General features: G+C 43.3%; 1 protein-coding gene and 1 long non-coding RNA gene across 4 annotated transcripts in view; one reads left to right on the top strand and one right to left on the bottom strand.

Annotated features, from left to right (window-relative positions):
* The window catches only part of MED27 (mediator complex subunit 27), a 209,670-nt gene that overhangs the window by 133,558 nt on the left and 56,547 nt on the right, over positions 1-19,565 (bottom strand). For all 3 annotated transcript variants that reach the window (XM_082468228.1, XM_082468229.1, XM_082468230.1), the window contains exon 3: positions 11,518-11,648. In XM_082468228.1, the coding sequence (XP_082324354.1) occupies positions 11,518-11,648 (131 nt within the window). The remainder of the gene's footprint in view (positions 1-11,517; positions 11,649-19,565) is intronic.
* On the top strand, positions 1,272-11,491 carry LOC309663794. Its single transcript, XR_014265475.1, has 2 exons — positions 1,272-8,006; positions 8,042-11,491. It is a non-coding gene; the product is annotated as an uncharacterized lncRNA (long non-coding RNA).

Genomic DNA, 19,565 nt, shown 5'->3' with positions numbered 1-19,565 from the left:
CAATGCAGGGGACACGGGTTCGAGCCCTGGTCTGGGAAGATCCCACATGCCGTGGAACAATTAAACCCGTGCGCCACAACTACTGAAGCCCGCGCGCCCGGAGCCCATGCTCCACAAGAAGCCACCGCAATGAGAAGCCTGCCCACCGCGACAAAGAGTAGCCCCCGCTCACCGCAACTAGAGAAAGTCCGTGCACAGCAACGAAGACCCGATGCAGCCAAAAATAAATAAATAAATAAAATTTTAAAAAGTATTAAAAAAAAAAAAAAAATGTCCCCAGAGTGAGGACTGACCTTGAGAGCTCATCCTAACAACCAGCGGACCCCGAGCTCAGAGCTTAATCTAGGTTGAGAAACTGCCTCCAAACAGAATGACAATGACCGCTTCCTTTACACTAAGCAAACTTGGGGAAGTGATATACCTCGAGTCTGAGGAAGCTAAAAATAAGTATAACCTGGGCTGAAAATAGGTTTTTTTAAAATTATTATTCAAAATTCCTGTGTATCTGCCATGAATGTGACTATGAGAGTGACCGGCACCACCGGATCAAAATCCATTCTTCCCTAAAAGACTCAAGCTAAGAGACAAAGGCATTTTCTAACTCAGTCCTGTCCCCACACTGCCGAGGTCACTGTACCTGTTAAAGCTTACAGAACAGTTTTCAGCACAGATAAACAGAGACAGTGGCTCAGTGCTTCTTGACTATTATAACTCTACATAGGGACTTTCTGGGCCCAAATCCACAGGTTACTAATGGCCTACATGGCAGACAGAGAAAGAAAAAGAGCCACATCAAGAGACCACCAAAATTACTTTCCATTCCAAGAAAGCACAGAAAGATTTAAAAAGAGAGAGTTTTACTTAAAACCAGCGTGGGTTGGGAATGGCATAGTGTGAAATATTAACAATCCTGAAGCTCTCTTTGTTATGCAAAAAGGGATTTTAAAAAAAGATCCAGCTTCTATCTGATGAGTGTACTATTCAACCACCCATTTCTTTTCTTCCTTTGCCCAGGAATGGCCAGAGTGATGTAATTACCACACTAGACAGCTGTCTTCCTGGATAAAATCACCTTGTAAAGGAGAAATGCAATTAGAGGATGCAATGAAATATAATTTTTAAACTGATTTTGCAGGCTGCCGCATTCGAGTTGGTGCTTAATGGCCAGCTTCTTTATTACAGTTTTCTATTTTATGCAATTTCTCTTTGATTCAGTATCTATGGAAGACATGGAGTCTTAAAGTTTGGTCCATGTCACAAAGGGTCTGAGAAGCGAGGCCAGGACCAGAACCAGACAATAAAGGGCTGAAGTGCCACTTGACGGCGGGGCAAGGCTGGGCAGGGCGGCAGTGTCCTTCGCCAGCGCTTCCTCTGCGTGCCCTCCTCTGGTCTCCCTCCACCACCCCTGGCAGAGTCTACCCACTCCCAAGACCTCTCCTATCACCCCTACACTGCTGACTGCCGAAACTCTGCTTCTTCAACAACAATCCAAGCTCCAGACCCATATTTCCAAAAAAACCATTTTGTTGTGAAATTTTAAAAAATACACTCCAAGGTAGATAAACAGTATAATGATCTCATCGACAGTATTATATTCTCATGATCCAGTTTCAAAAATTAGCAACTATTTTTATCATATCCCTCAACCCTTTTGAGAAGTGGAAGGCTGGAGTATCTTAAAGCAAGTCGGGTCCATCATATCGTTTCCCCAAGGCTTATGGACACCTCCAATGTGCTTCAAAGGGAACTCATTCTCTTTTCCATCGGTTTGCAGACAGGAGGACTTCTACGCCTTTAGATTGCCAGCTTGATCAAGCATACACCTAGCCTGTAGAGAGGGCCTGACAAATGCGTGCAGAGTGAACAGTACAAACATAAACACACTTGTGCAAGCACGCACACGCACACGCGCACACACAGTAGCAAACCAGACGGCATGAAGCAGAGGTCCAGACGGAGGGTCTAGATAACGAGACGGGATCCAGGACTTGCCACTGGCTTCCTGCCACGGGCCAGCACTTCTGAGAACGGGTGAACGCACGGAAACCCTCTGGCTGAAGCAGGGGAGCGCAGTAGTTCTCCTGTCCGTCTAAAGTATGACAAATCCCAACAAGTTTCGGGTTTCAGCAGGCAGCTATTAGTTGAACCAAATACGGTTCTCTCAAGGGGAGAAGAGGATCTTTTACAACACATATGTTAATGAAGCACAACGACATAGAGCATTTAAAACAAAATGTCCCTATATTTATTCTCCATAGACAGACTTTTACATTAATATTTATGAGGGATTCCTCGTTTATTTCTCCCAGAGATTTTTTCTCCTGCCCAAATAGAGGGGATAAAAGATAAGTAACATGAACCAATTATCTTTTAAACAGCTACCAAGGACCACCGTATTTATCTGCATTCTGCTACTTGATTAATCTTCCCAACACACCACCTTCGGCACACCAGCCCCTGCTCACGGGCCCCAGGGCCCACTGCTCCCTGTGGCGCCGCTGCAAGGCCTCTGTCTGCCTTTCGGGCCCTGCTTTTGCTGCCCCAGCCTGCAGATCCAATCCTACCACCCTCACTCAGCAGAGCCAGACCCACAACTGCAAATGCTCACCTGCCGGCATTCCTGCACCTGGCTCCCAGCCATTTATATATCCAACGCTTAACGCTTCCAACTTATCTAGAGGCGTGAGCAGTACAAACGCACGTCCAGCACATCTTGTAAAAAGACACTCTGGCCTCATCAGCTTGGCGGGGGGCGGGGCGCAGCACAGAGGGGAACTAGCCTCCAGGGCTGGTTCACTCAGCCGTCAGTATGTGAGCCAAGGCCAGGCAGGAAAGGGACACAGGGAACCCTGGTCCCCAAGGAGTTTCCAGGCTTAACAAAACACAAGGCAGACAGTGGCAAATGCCATGGAAGGGTCACCAAAATAAAGCCGTACAGGAGTTCAGAGTTGAAGGTTTCTATCTGCCCAGTCACTGAACCACATTTTCCCTTCCCCAGTCAATGCCACAGATGGAGAAAGACACTTTCCTTCTCCACCTGCCAATAACACAAGCAATAAACACATAAAAAAGGACATTTCAAGAACGATTACGGACTGCGTCTTCTCCGGGCCCTAGAATGGAAACTCTGAACAGCAGGAACAGGCAACAGCGGAACCTGGGTACATAAGAAGACTACTCCACACCCTCGGCCTCAAGTGCCTTCTGATTCGACTTCAAGGCAAATGGAAAACAAATGTGAATGGCAACAAAAAAGCAGAGGAAGAAAATGAAATGATGCTTGTGCAGTTAAACTTTTACAATCCAATTGGGTGAGGCCCTGGGCTCTTCCCTGTCCCCACTCTGAGGTTAAGGGTGCAGGCTGGCTGCACGAGCTCAGAATACCAGGTATCTGACCGCCAAGGGTTTCTTTCTGTCACAGTGTCAAGATGGTCTGACAACATTTTATAGAGTTCTCACCCCTTTCCCAGCCACAATGATAAAACCTCAAAATAGCTAGGTATACTAGCTCCTACCAACCTTTTAGCCTGTACAAGGAAATCTGGTTGAAACTAACAGGCTGAAAATTATCTTGTTGACAAAACAGAGGGATACGATGAATTACAGGATTGAAGAGCCATATACAGGTAACCCCTGCCATATGAACACTCCTATCCAAACTCAGGACGCTGAACAGATTTGGATAAATTTTTTTTTTTTGATAAGACTGGCATCCCTCACTATTCCGGGACACAGCTCCAGTCTTATAGGAAAAAAGGCAAAAGAAGTACTGAGTCAGACAGCTTAAACATAACTGATGTTAATAAATGAGCTTCCGTAGTGTTGGTTATTGGAAACTGATCTCTTCCTTATTAATATGGCCCCACAACGGAGAGGAAGATTCTTCCACATTCTAGAATGCAAACAATGTTTTAATCTTTAATTACATTCTCAATTTCAACTCTTCTGGAGAACTATAGCCACCAAGGCCTAGGATTATTTCTTTATTACACAGCCTCCCAGTGGTATTTAATGAATATTGTTACTTAATACTTGCCAGTAGGGGAAAGGAGGATTTAGTGAATTTCTACTCAAGTTTTGATGACTTTTTGCTCAACACAAGGAAACTTACAGCTGCAAAGTTCTCTGTTTCCTTTCCTTGCTCTGCTCACCAGCCCAAGCGCAGAGAGAGAGTCAGCCTGGGAAATAAGCATCCCTGGAAAAGGGGTTTCAGGAAACGATGCTGTGTATTTCTAAAGCTCACGGCAATGAACCGGTTTGCTTCGCATTCGTGGTGTATTCACTGTCGCTTTGCTCAGAGACAAACTAAACTCTAATAAAAAGAGATGCCAAACATTCTTGTTCAAGGCTCCTACCACCATCTAAGTTGAAGAATTTAACATAAACTTATCAGCATACAACCAAATTCTGCCCTCAACAAAATATCAAGATCCTCGGGAGGCAAAACAAAGCCCAAGTAATCAAGAAGAAAATTAGGTCCCTGCAAGGAAGCAGGTTCACAGTCACTATCAAACGACATCTATATCAAGGTTTCTGTAACAGCATAGCAAATACAGAAACTTGGAGTTTCATCTCTGTGTGGCTGAGAAAAAAAACTAGTAAAAAAGGTCCGGAAAATCAACAACAGAAGAGATAATGATGTAACAGCCAGGAAGCTACAGGAAGAGACTCTGGGTTTAGTGCGCTTCATCCTGGCAAATATTTGCCTTTCTCAGTTTAAACATCAATGACCACGGTAAGTGGTGCCCCCTCGTTCATCACTATCGCCAAGGATGGATTCATGTCACCGCTTTGCTCTCCGTGATTCCTGTAGGTTTCACGTTAAGCAAAAGACAACAGAAGCCTCCGCCTTTCAAGAACAGAAGCTGCATTTACCACACATTTTGGAGAGACTCCAATCATCTGTATAAGCACCATGTGTAATTTCAAGTCGATGATCTCCTTGGGAATGAGCGTGCAAGGCAGGGGCAGAAAATGAGCCTCTTTCAGCTAAACTCCCAGAACCAAATCCGTGGCCACCGTACCGAAGGCAATCTGTCGTTCAAACACGGGACCCCCTGGGTGTGCGTGTGGTGTCATTATCCCTGTTACCTCCTGAATTGGTGGCCTTTCTCTCCAGCAACACTTGTCTCTGCGCGCAGTTTTTGTGTGTTGTTGTTACTCAGACCTGAGGCAGGTCATCCAAGAACAGGAGCATGAAGTGAAGACTCCCCACACTCTCGAAGGTATCAGACAATATTGAAGCAGATGCCGAATGGTGAGGAAATGCCACTGGCAGGCTCGGGAGAACTCCAAGGAATCCTTTTCAGCAATAAAATGCAACGAAGCACTGCCACACACAACACGAATGAATCTCCAAAACGCCACACCGAGCAAAAGAAACCAGGAGGAAAGTACTACGTTCTGCATGACTCTGTTTACGCGGAGTTCTAGAAGAGGCAAAACTAGGGAACGGGGAGAGAAATCAGAACAGTTGTTGCCTGGGGTGGTTGGGAAAGTGGAGACACGCATAGTCAACTCCTTCAAGGAGGTCTGCAGTAAAGAGGAGAGAGGGGAGCGGGGAGCTGGAAGGGGAGGGGCTCATGAGTCGGCTGTTCTCCCAGGAGATGGTTTTGGAATAAGCATGTCTGCATTCCACCAGGAGTGGGCCAGGAGAAGGGGAGCACTGACGGAGCAGGACAGAAACAGGAGACCCACGGAGAAATGGCTCGGAGGAGGCGAGAGGGGACCGGGCCTAGTGGACAAGCAGAAGGGCCGCTTGTGGCTGCGAGGGGGGACGGCGCATCCCCAGTGACCAGCGAGAAGGCAGCCTACGAAAGGCCCTTAATTTCGTAGGCAGGACCTCTTCACAAACCATAACGTGATACAAAAGAAACTGCCTGGCCTGACAACTTCTGGGGCAGAGGTGGGGGGGGAGGCAGGCAATACTTTTAAAAATAACCTTTCTGTAAAACATTTATGTTTTTTTTTCCTGAAACCTAAATGAGATCTGTGTGTGCAGAAAATAAGAACACAGAAGAGTCTTTCACCTCGGCTGCCACTGAAAGCCAGCATTTCCTCAGGCCAAGTTGCTGAACAGGAGTCACAGGCCAGTCAGCTTGGCCATATTGATTAAAACCAACATCCCATGTTGCCACAAAAGTACACTAAACAATACAGCATAGAGTTGAGACTGCTATCTAAGAGAGCACAAGTAAACGTGGCTCCAGCTGACATATAGTAAGTACACAGCGATCTCAGGATGCAACTTACAAATCAATCAAGTACGACAGCCACTTCCCAGGCTGATCCCAATCCTACAAAGGTCAAAGGCTGACAACGTTTACCCTGCAACAGGGGACACAGCTCCTTTATGAAAACGATAGTGCCCGTCTGCAAAAGACTTAATATGAACACTCGGGAATCACGGAAGTGAGGTCGCTTCACCAGTGCCCTCTGAACGCTAATACGGGATCAAAGACCTTTCATCATGAACAACATCTTTGTCTCCTTACAAGCTTCTTTGGAGGGGGAGAAAGATATGAATCATTAATCCCACAAATCACTAATCCTCTGGGAACTCAGGGGAGAATCTGAGTTTTCAAAGACTACTGCTATTAAAGCCAACCGCATTTAAAAAACAAACACATTAACGCATGGTACAACTCTCCTGCGTTCTTGCCACGCCTGTGGTCTCGGCGCACTCAGGCAGAGACGGTGGTTTTGTGGCAGTAGCTTCCGTGCCACCCAACTGCTGACACAAGCCAATGCAGAAACTCAACTGCCACCACACTAACAGACGCGCAGCGCTCCAGGGGCGGGCGAGCGAGGAGCCCAGCCCCTGGTCCTTCGCCGGCCTCCTCCACTGTTTAGAAATAAACCCTTTCCTGGTAAGCTGGGACGAAGTGAGAGAGTGGCATGGACATATATACACTACCAAATGTAAAACAGATAGCTAGTGGGAAGCAGCTGCATAGCACAGGGAGATCAGCTCCGTGCTTTGTGACCACCTAGAGGGGTGGGATAGGGAGGGTGGGAGGGAGACGTAAGAAGGAGGGGATATGGGGATATACGTATGCATATAGTTGATTCACTTTGTTATACAGCAGAAACTAACACAACATTGTAAAGCAATTATACTCTAATAAAGATGTTTAAAAAAAAAGAAAAAGGTCATTGGAGAATATAACACAGAAAAAAGAAAAAAAAGAAATAAACCCTTTCCTTAGAATCCTGTAGGCTTATGCAAGAAAGCATCCAGCTCTCCACAAAGGAAAGCCTCCATCCTTCACAGCTGGCAGTGGAGAAACTGGGTGAAGTTTGGCTGGGCCTCCCTGAGTGGATCTCTCTCAGCATCCCGCCTGTGGCCTTCTCGGGCACGTTAGGACCACGTCCTTAGGACCTGGCACACTCGACTATGACTCCCTGCTACTTGTTTGTTCCTCTATTTCTACTCAGAGTGTCCTGAAAGCCGAAATTCTATCTTATTCGTCTCCAAATCCCCAGCATGGAGCACAGAACCAACCACCTACAGGCCCCGAGTAAATATTTGCTGAATAAATAAGTCAATGGGGCTCACAGGCTCCGCCACTCTTCCCTCTGTGTAATGTCTCTCCTCATTGGCAACTGGGGCGCTTTTAAAATATATCTGCAAATTCTTTTTTATTTTTAAATTTTTATAATTTTTTGGCTGCACCCCGCGGCTTGCAGGATCTTCCTTCCCCAACCAGGGACTGAACCCGGGCCCCTGCAGTGAAAGCTCCGAGTTCTAACCGCTGGACCGCCAGGGAATTCCCTGAAATAGGTCTGCAAATTCTGACACTCCTTCCTTTGAAAGGGAGAGGCTCTTCTCCCCACCTTGAATGTCAGTCAGACGTAGTGAATCATTTCTAACACACACTACAGGGTGGAATTGCTGCTACGTACCCCTGAGGTGAGGCCATAAAAAGGATAGGCTCTGCCTGGCTCGCCTTCTTCTAGATGGCTTGCTCTGGAAGAAGTCACCCCTAAGTCCAGAGGACACTCAGGCACCCTGTGGACCCTAAGTCCAGAAGACACTCAGGCACCCTGTGGACGTGGGGAAGAAATGAGGTCTCCCACCGACAGCTGGCACCAACTTACCTGCCATGTCAGTGAGCTACCTTGGAAGTGACCTTTGAACCCTGGCCCAACTTGCAGATGACTGTGGTCCTGGCTGCCATCTGACTGCAATATTATGAGAGGCTCTGAGCCAGAACCATGAAGCCAAGCCACTCCCAGGTAGGATTCACAGAAAATATGGGCGATTATGTTTACTGTTATTAAACCACTAAGTCTGGGGGCAATTTTTTATGTAGCAATAGATGACTACTGTAGCAACCCCAGAGGATTCGGGTGTTGTTTTATAAGGGAGTTCAAGGGATTTCCATAATGACAAAGATAGTTTATGGTCATATCATACTTACAGTAAAAATTCTGTAATGAGTCGTGTCCTACAGATAAAACCACAACATGGCTGATTAACAAAAGCAAATTTAAGTATTCCACAGGTCAAAATATACTACCTTAAAATCTAAGAACTACATTCAATAAATGTTGGGATGTGATACAGAACAATATTACAATTTTTCATGACGGTTGTTTTTTGTTTTTAAAAATTATATATTACATATGCATAGAAAAAAATCTAGAACAATATCCATCAAAACTTTAACAATAACTTTCTCAGGGTGACGGTATTATTATTTTTTCTTTTTTTTTTGATACCTTTGGTTTTTTCAAAATGTACAATATGTATATATTACTAGTGTCCTATTTTTTAGTCTAAAGAAATATGTACGATCCAGGGCTTCCCTGGTGGCGCAGTGGTTGAGAATCTGCCTGCCAGTGCAGGGGACACGGGTTCCAGCCCTGGTCTGGGAAGATCCCACATGCCGCGGAGCAACTGGGCCCGTGAGCCACAACTACTGAGCCTGCGCGTCTGGAGCCTGTGCTCCGCAACAAGAGAGGCCGCGACAGTGAGAGGCCTGCGCACCGCAATGAAGAGTAGCCCCCGCTTGCCACAACTAGAGAAAGCCCTCGCACAGAAACGAAGACCCAACACAGCCAAAAATAAATGAATTAATTAATTAATTAAGAAAAAAATATATATATATCTGATCCAGTTAGGCCAGCAGCTATGCATTACTGGTGTCTCTATTCTGGACATCTAACACTATAAGTGGCACATAGTAGGTACTCAATAAAAGTGAACAGAATGTCATTTAGCTATAGATCCTGCCTACTGGACAGTCACTTTACAAAGGGATTCCAGGATAATGCGAGTCCACAAAGCTCAATGATGTGAAAAGGCAGCAGTCAATTTTCACAGGAAAGAGGCTACTAAGTAAAGGAAATCATTTCAACATTGTATTCTTAGGACGCAGTAACCACTTTTCTCTTTGAAACTAAGTATTTTGAGTGATTTATTATAAATTTATAATGACAGTTGTGAACACCAGTTGTTTTCTTTTTTTTTTTTGGCATGCGAACAGAGTCTGTTGATTGCCTTGGTGCTTAAAATAGTTTCTAAGTGTCCTCATAATAGCATGTCACCTGTAAACAGGTTTCAAGCCAATGCAAATTAACAAATGGTGAACAGATGGACTAAGAGCTGACTTTTGTCAAGAGAGAGTTAGCAACAAACACTTTTGGCTCCAGTCTTGTGGGACCATTAGAAAGTCTTTCACTTCTCGCCAAGCATCTTGCCTCAGTAGACAATCCAAGCAGAGAAGATGACAAGTTATAAGGGCCCGTTAGACTTTTGAGAGCCGAAAGTTGAGATGTGCAGAACCACCAAATCAACACATGAGAAGCATCAGACAGAAGAAGCTTCCTGCCAAATGGTGAAAACTCTCTCTATCCTGCATCACTCAAAGAAACTGTCCCTGTAGTCTCTGGAAAGGATGGCACCTGTGCATGCAGCAGACAAAAAATAACTTGTTGGAGGCTTGCTGGTTATGATCATCCCATCCTGGAAGCAAATGTTAACTGTGAAGAAAACCTGAAAGTCATAGAAATGGTGGGCTATGGGTATCCACTGGTGAGAGCAAAGACCCCCAGAGTCATCTCCTGTAATCTCCCCAGCTCCTGAATGGCCCTTTTCCTCCTCGTTCTCCAAGTCTCCCTGTAATGTCATCTCCCTGGAGAGGCCTTCTCTGACCACCTGTTTTAAGCAGTCTCCCCTCCTTACCACCCTATGTGTTCCCTTCCTAAGTACTAATCATAACCAGAAATCGTTGTATTAATTTATTAATTTGTTTAGGGGTACTTGTTTTTTGTCTTTCCCCCTCAGTTAAACCAAAAGCTTCAGGAAGATGGGACCACGTCTGTCTTGCTCATGATTGTATCCCCAGAGCCTAGGGCAGTGCGTGGCAGAGAGCAGGCATAATAAATAGTTGCTAACCAAACAGAAAATAAATGAGATCCTGTGTAAAGGCAAACAACCGAATCTCCCCTGCAAACACTCCTTTGGACTGGAGATTTTAAAATGTAGTTTGTAACTGAGGATGTAAGCAAAAGAGGGTACAATAGGAGGGCGGGTTGGGCTGGGCAATGTGTTTAAAGACCAAGTCGAGCTTTGGGGAGTAGTGCCCCTTTCAGGGGAGTGTTCACGTGGATAGAAAAGCTACTGGCAAAGACTGGTGTGCTTCAATTTCTGACTCCACATCACTGACTGAGCCTTGGCCTTCATCTACTGGGGCTTCTAGTAAAGAACAACCCAACGGGTGGAATAATTGTGGCATATTCAAAGGAATACTACACAGCAACAAAAAAGAACAAGCAACCTGGATGAATCTAACATACTGTGTTGAGTGAAGACAGTGATATAAAAGATTACATGCTGTGTGATTCCATTTATATGAATTTCAAGAACAGGTAAAATCAATTGTTCAAGGAAGTCAGAACAGCTGTTAAACTTAGGGAGGGAGGCGGCACTGGGAACGTGAGAAGAACCCTTGTGGGGTTCTGGAAGTGGTGGCCACGTGGCTTGATGTGGGTGGAGCTACACGGAGGTATACACATGTGAACAACCAGTGATCTGTACACTTTACAGTGTCTGCTATCTCTCCTATTGGGAAAAGCAAGAGCACATGTATTACTGTTTTAAAAAAGAATAAGTGGGCCTGGCACTGATTCTAATCCCAGCTCTACCAGATTCCCGAGATGGGCTGCAGCTTATCAAAATGTGCTCCTCGGCTGTCTCATTTGTAAGATAAGGAGAACTGCCCTTATGCTCTGCCAACTCCGGGAATGTGACAAGGAAACAAAGAATAAGCTCTGAGGTATCCTGAGGTCCTAGAGTCACACACAAACCGTGTAAACTATGAAGTGCATTATAACTGCTTCTTTTAAGACCTATGCAAAACAGATTACCTACATGTTTGGTTTCTAATCTTAACAGATACCTTTCTAAAAGAAAGAAATGATTTTGCAAAAACAAGTTTCCATTTAGCTAAAAACAAGCACAAAGTAGACTTCACCCAGGACGAAAGTACGTTTTTCAAACCCATCACTCACTGAGGCGGTAAGACGAGAGTCGTGGGTTGAGCCTTTGGTCTACGTTTAGCAGATACTCCCATCTGGTTAGCAGAACGTTTCAACGACTGTTGATTCAAAAGGCCAGATGCCAGACCTGCATGGTACTGCAACTGCAGAGAAAAACCGAACAAAAGGGGAAGAAAAATAACATTTGGTAAAAGCTAGATAAGGGGTATTACACTATCAATACTTGATACATCGTACTGGCTCAGAACATTTTTAATAACTTCAAATACAGCTGCTAACATTTTGCTTTAAGGAATGTATTTATAAGGAGAAAATCAGACAAATCGGAAAAGAAACATGAATAAGGTTGTTCATCATGGCATTACAAAATGATAAAGAACTGGAAACAATCTAAATGCCCAACAATAACTGGGAAATTGGGTAAAATATGTAAAGAACTTTAAAACATCATTTTGTTGAATTAAAAAAAAACAGGTTACACTGTAAACAGAGAGACACTTAAAAACATGTTCTCTAAAATGTTAACAGTGTATTTCGAAGTAGTAGAATTGGGATAATTTTTTACTTTATTTTTCACTACTATTCATATATGCTTTATGTAAATGGTTTTAAAGCTTATGTCATTTTTTAAAAGAGGAGCCAGTGGGTTTCCTTAAAGACAGATTAGTTCTGGGAACTCCTGCTACTGTCATGTCTTGCTTATAATAAAAAGCATATAACTCATAGTTCACTGCAGTAAGCCAGGAGAACAACAGGCTTATCATAAACAGATTCAAGCATACCACTGGGCTGCTGTTTCCAGGGGTTAAGATACAAGTATCAATCACAAGAATAAGCACATGAACATATCTTACGACAATGTATACAAATGGATACAGGTTCACCGAACAGAACTGGTTGGAGAAGTTAATTCCACTCCATGTACATGCAACTGAAACAATACAACTGGGGTAAGGAAGCAGTAGACTTTAAATGGGCTGAGAGCCAGCATCCTTTGCTTTGTTCACGACAAACTGCTGAGCTTCGAGGTTACTTAGGACAGATCATCTGACTTTTCTAGACTTTAATTTCTCTATTGGAAAAAAGAAATAATACTGCCTAATTCTAAAACACACAGGACTTTTTAAAAAATCTTCTTTATTGAGTTATAATTTACATAAAATAAAATGCACACATTTTAGGTGTACAGTGTGATGTTCTGACAATGTATACCTGTGACACTGCCACCCCAATCAAGATACAGAAAATCTCCATCACTGCAGAAAGTTCCCTTGCGCCCCAATGCAGTCAATCTCCCTCGCTCCCAACCCCGATCATGAGAATCTTTCAATTTAAAATACAACTCATCACCCTCACTCATTGCCAAACGAAGCTTATATCCAATTTGACATGTGACCATGACTCCCATCTTCCTTTTTAAATCCCATACTTTTGTATTTTCGGTCTTAAGAGCTGTCATTCATCTCTATAATAAAATTATCCTTGAAAGGTATCCCAATTTTCAACAGATGTAAATAAAACATTCAGATGTGAAAATGCCAAGCTAAGAATTTGGACTGAGACCACTTACAACGTCCAGTGTGTTTCTTCCTCCCTTCTCAAATTAAGCAAGGTCTTTCAAACATTCATTTAGAATTAACTAATACACAAATAGTAATTCATTCTGAAGCTCTGAATCAATTTCTTTTCAAAATGCTCTTCCAAGGCATAGATTTCCTTTGCAGAGTCAGCTACATTACAGCTCATGGTAATGAAACTGGTGACCACCATATAAAAGGGGCCGGGCCCTGGATGCAAAGGGTAATAACGTTCTGAAAAATAAATGGCCTCACCTAAAGCCACTGGGCTGCACACAAATAGAGAGTGAAAGAAAACAAAACCAACTGAAATGATCTGCTTCTTGAAAGTGGCTATAAAAATGAAGATATCCAGTGACCCAGTAATACTGAAATGTCTGTGTTCGGAGCATCCATATTGCTCTTTAACAGGCTCTTGATTTACCTGGTCGATCTGCTGTGGGAGCCTTATGGCTGCACAATACAAGACAAAGATATATCACATTGATAATAAAAACAGAGCTCTTCTCGGGGTGGAAAGGGGGGCATAATTTGGCTCTAACAACTCATCGCAGACCAATGAATTTTGCTCAGATTTGTTTTTCTGCTACAGATTTCTTAAATGGGAAATCGATGGAGGCAAGGGACAGTACAAGTTTGAAAGACGATGTTTCAAAATGTCAGCTACTTGGGTTTCGATCTTCCCCACCAGAATTTGCAATGAGTGCAATATGCATGGAGCTTTATGGAATTAAAGGGAAAGACAGCTTGGCAGGGGTCCCCTCCTGGCTCAAGGAATCGTCTCTCCTTTTGGCCCTCCTTCTTCTTTGTATCTTATTGGGGTCCATGCAAGCTCAGCCACTCCAGCCCTGCTGACTCTTTTGAGTGGACGCGTCCTGCTAAGCATGCAGAGCAGCATGGTGATTCTGCCCACCTGGCATCATTTTGATCATTTGCCCAAACAAGCAAACCCAAAACAGCAGAAATGCATGCTAGCTGCTGTCTTTCAAAGGGTTCCTTTGAAACTTCTACCATCTTGGATGCTCTTAATGTACACCACACCCCTGAGAGCACATGAAGATGGAAGGACTTTTCTTCCCCCAAAACAAAACCTGCCTTTGAAAGCTGACTCACAGTGATTAAGCAACATTTGTTCACCATATATACGTTTCCCAGTTTCCAGGAACACAGCTCCGACTGTCAAGATCTATAAGGAGCCCATTAAATATTTACCGAACCATCTTTATAATGGGAGAAAAGGTCAAAGTTAATAAAACTGACAGGCAGCTCCTGTCCAACTGGATTTATACATTATTTAAGCACTAAATACTCCATTCCATGAAACACAGTTTAGATCTGAAAAGACTCCTGGAAAATGTTCACTCAGCCAATGGTTCTAGAACAGCAGAAGGGAGTTCAGAGCTAATCTACAAATTAACATTAAGAACATATCACTCCCCAAAATACTGCCATAAGTTTTCAGTTACAGGCTCTGTAATATTTTCTATAAAAATATATTTCAATAAACATATGTGGCTTGGGAACAACTCTATTTCAAAAGGCAACTTGTCAAAGTTATAATGTGATTTTTCTATCCAAGATCATTTCTCCATTACTCAGCAAGAACAATATGAAAGAGGGAGAGAAATAAAGCAGTCCATTCTTTCAACTTTCACGTCTCACAGCTGTGGGGAATGGGAGTGCTCACGTGGCCAGCCGGGGTGAGGGGCTCTTTGTTTACTGGTAAGGGGCTACTCAGCAGCAGCTGCTATTTCCGCGTTCTCTGGATCTTGAGAGCATTTCTCTCAGTTCCCATTTCGCTATCTATTAATGTCAAACTTCTATTTTCTATGACTAACCTCGGATTTTTCTGTCAGTTCTCAACCTGAAGCCCTTTCTAATCAATTATGTCTACTAATTAGCTCTATGCCTGAGATATTTTCAACAACTCATAATGATCTGAGGGAAACACCATTTTGAATTAGGAAAACCTTGATTTACCGCATATTTCTTAAAGTAATGCTGTTTTAGTAATATTAAACATGCACAAGTGTTGCATGTTACCAGGTAGTGTCCTGGTACACTCTAATGTACAGACTAAGAGCCTCTATAACAAGCATTCTCTTTGAAAATGTGCTACTGGGCTCTGCTACTAACAAGAGCTGTGCAGTCTTACACATCTCACTCCCCTCTCTGCAAAACGTGCGTCATGTTTTCTCCAAGGATCCACCTAGCTCTAAGGTTTGATTCCTCTAGGTTTCTAAAGAAGTTATATGGGTATTTGACTTCACCACAAAGTGCTGAAGGAATGTCCCTACAATTTCATACAACAGCAAACCCTTTTCCTCTGGACAGCCTAAGTCTTTACTGCTTTTTAAAAAAGTCCAAATCCAATTAGCTTTAATATGCTTCAAATTACAAGTAACAAAATATACTGGAAGGAAATGACATGAAAGGAAATTATTTAAAAAAATAGGACTCAAATGCAAAGTTTCTGACTTAAATCTTGGGTTCAGAAAATCAGATGAGCAATGATCCCCCTGCTTAGTTCTCCAACTTGTTTCACGTCTTCCACGTTGTTCTGAATGCTCTACCTGCTCCAAAATAGATAAAGGACATGTTCTGCAATGGACAGAAGTTTGAGAAGAAAATAGAAGGAAATTCATCATACGGATTACATTCAATATACTAATTAAGCCAGTGGCGTTCAATTAGGCCTAGTACTTAAAAGCTGTAGTGTTTCCTAGAACCTCCCAGGGGTCCATGGTACAGCATCTATTCATAAGCAACACTATCCTACCCATGCCATATGGCCTGAATCCCACTTTAAGAAAACTGACATTCAAAAATCTCAAAATTTATAAGCCAGATCAATGAAGGTTTGATTCTTCCTACTCTGAAAACCATTATTTCGTTTTCAAAGACTCACCAAAGGCTTCTTTAAGGGTGGGGAGCAAGTTCAACAACAACAGCAGCAAGACTTCTCTGAACCTTAAGGCATTTCACTTTATTTCTAAAAATCACTTTACACAGAATTACATATATGTTCCTAAGAACACTAGGAAGACACATTGGTACTTCCAGTAACTAAACCCTTTGGATGAAGAATGAGATAGAAGTAAGTCACGATAAATTCTGGCTGGCTTAGAGCAGGGCCACAGGAGGGGAAGAAGAGATCAAGGCTGGGGAGCCCCTGGGCCTCCTCCAGTCCCCCTCGGGCAGCTCCCCTCTCCCAGCAGAGCTCCTCTCTGTCACTGGGATTTAGCACCAGGTAAAGTAGCCTGGTCCAGGAGTGAAGCTGGCCACGAGGGAGACATATCTGGAGGATACAGCCTTGTTATTGATTAGTCTGCATTCTCTGCAACCTGCAGGGCGGTGCATGACGTACAGGTGATGCTAATGAATTTGTCAGCTCTAAAGTGGGCTGGCAGATTGGTGAAACTGTCCTGGCCTGGCCTGGCCTGTCACTGGAGCCAATCTAGAGAACAGGATGACTCCATCAGACGGTCCTCTTAAGGCTGGTCTCTTACAAAAGCAAACACACAGCTTTGCAGGTGCTCACCGTTGTGACAGAGCCATGAAGGAATCCTTTCTCCCTCTTACTCTAATTGCTAAAAAAGCGGGCATGTCTGAACCTCTCCGCAGGCTTGAGCTCAGGAAAAGGCATCCATGGAGACTGCACTCGGATTACTTCAAATCATAGAATTCTCATGTCAGAGAGGAGTCTTAGTGAAGCCACCCCTCACCCCACCCACCCCACCCACCCCCACTTTACGGGAGAGGAGACTCTGACCTTAAAGAGGTCACACATACCACACGAGGGAAAAAGCCATTCAGGGTTCACCTCACATATCTTTTTCCTGTGGTTTTAAGTGTGCTGCATCTTTCTAACCGGAGGACCTGGCATTTGTTGTCTCTGCTTCAGCAATGGAACACAGGGATTCTTCTCGGGCAGGCGGGAGCTAGAGCTCAGGGGGCGGGGGCGGAGCATCTCTAGCATTCGCTGGCTCTTGTCTGCTCCCTTCGCTCTGACCTCTTGCAGGCGCGGAGATGTCACATGTTTTTCCCTCCTACTGACTCCAGTCATGTCTAAGGTGGGGAGTTTGGGGAAGTTCTAAATGCTATCATTTTAAGGTTTTAATATCATTCGGCATCAAAAACTTTGGAGAAAAGAAACCAAGAAACCATAGAAACCTCAATATTGTCAGAAAACCTAAATTCTAGACTCAGCAGTAACACATCTGACCTTCCTAGCAGCCTTGATATCGTTTGATGGGCAACTGTGCTAGTGCTTCATGGGTTTTCATAAATTATCTTATTGTCCAGGAGAATCCACATGTATATTATCTGTTATTACTTAGGGATCATCTTTGAGAATTTGTGTAATACATCATGGTAGTAAGAGGCAAGGGCACTATCCGCGTAGGACCACTTCCCCTGCAGATCACTGACCATAACAGCCAGAGCTGGTTGGCATAAGTGCACTGACAACCTTTCCAAGATGCAAGAGTGCATGCCAAGCTCACGGCCCCAATCTAGGGACATTTGACACCTGGATCAGTTCATGCCACGAACACCTGGATCAAGCCACACGCCACGAAGCTGGCATATGTGTATGTGGCGCTGGGAGGGTGGGGGAGGCTAAGGTGAGATTTTCATACAGTCATATTTCTCCGAAACCATTAAGCTTTCAACTAAAACCAATATTTGTGCAAAACTAGGAACACTTCGTCACCACTTCGAGTTGCAAAAACCTTTGCCCCTCATTATTAAAATGTGTTTTGTTTCCAGCTAATGAGAAAGAACCATGTATTATAATAAAGCTCTGTTTCTTCTTTGGAACATAATTCTAAGGAAAGAAAGAAGCAAGGTTGCCTGGTATTATCTGTGCCAAGGAAAACAACTACAGAAAAATACCATAAATCTAATTGTTTTGCTCAGGTTTTTATCTAAATATTAGATAATGATATTAGCTTCTTTTCTCCTTTTACTCCTACTGCTTCTTTCATATAGCCAATATGAAAAAAAAGAAAGAAAGAAAGAAAAAACAACCTTAGATTTGAGCTTTTATGGGTAAATGATTTTTTTTTTTACTTGGGCAAAACAGCATCAATAAACCATAAAGAAGCCTCCAGTTTATTTGCCTATTTGTTCTCTACTGGGAAGCTGGGTTTCAGGCCTTTCAATCACCATGAAAGCAGGACACCCCATCAGGGCTGTGCTTCTGCTCAACTGTGGCATCATTTCCATCCTAAATGCCATTTAGGTTTCTTTTTTCCTACATATGAATCCTCAAATGTCCAAACTTCAAAACTGTCAAAGAAGTAAACAGAGAGCATGGATAGCAGTCTTTTTCTTTCTTAAATATCTGCAGTGTTTAGGGTTGTTTAGAATTGTTCCTCTGGAGTGTTCCAGAACTCACACCTTTATTAATAGGCCTTTCTCCACAACAACTGCCCCTATTTACACTACAGCTGTATGCATGTTATCATACTTCAAGGATGCCAATCAGCTGGAAGAGTTATCACTCATATATCTAAACAGATTCAATAAAAAGCAAACTGTGAATGTGGCTAAAAATGGAGGAAACAACCATCGGAGGGACTATTTGTAGAGGGAGAGAGAAAGCAGACAAAAGAAAGCGAAAAAGAGACCCTAACAGACAGACAAGGGTACACAAAAACTGGTGTTTCCCCATCTCCTGTTAACCACCTTACCTTTCATACCAGGCTTTCAACCTATCTACCCTGCGTGGTCCTGGAGAGCAACGCACAGGGTCATACAAATCATGTTGGAGGGCCACTGGGCCACTGAAGAAGATGAAGGCAGGATATACAAATAGGATCAAGGCAAAATCTGACAATGCACTAATGAGAGCATCCTAACAGACTATTAAACGATGGTGACAATGAGAACATGTCCTCTGAAGAGGGACAACATGGGGGCAATCTTGCTCACCTACATTCGTATTAGAGGAAGCAGTCCACGCCAGATGGGCCATCATGTTCTTATCTCCAACTAAGCCTGAACCACCCCAGAATAATTATCCTTTTACACACTATACTATATCCAACAAAAACAAAATGTGTCCTTGACCTTTCTCTATCACTGACCAAAGATAGAAGTAGCAGGGAAGAATGAATGACACGTCCCAGAATTAGCTTTATATTTCCACCAGAAACGCCAAATACTAGTTTTCTATTGCATACCTAGGGCCTGGATCAAAAGTCTAAAATGGAAGGCTAGAATTATGTCTAAGGTGCCTTCCAACACTGAAATTCTATGATGATGTATTTCTCTATGAAAATGCAGTCTAAACTTGCATTGGTGAAATTTAAATATATTTTTGAAACACAAACATTTTATCAGTCACCAGAAGTCTCTACTTAAGGCAGTGAAAGAAGGGAAAGGGCTCTTTGTGATGTCTGATGCTTGGTTGTTAGTTGAAATCTAGTGCAATGCTAGAGGTCCAGCAAGTAACAAATGTTTGTTGACACACACTAC

Source organism: Balaenoptera physalus, assembly GCF_965194825.1.
Source record: "Balaenoptera physalus genome assembly, chromosome: 7".
In the NCBI taxonomy this organism is placed as follows: domain Eukaryota; kingdom Metazoa; phylum Chordata; class Mammalia; order Artiodactyla; family Balaenopteridae; genus Balaenoptera; species Balaenoptera physalus.
The sequence above is the reverse complement of the archived record's forward strand: the minus strand, read 5'-3'. Positions and strand labels throughout refer to the sequence as shown.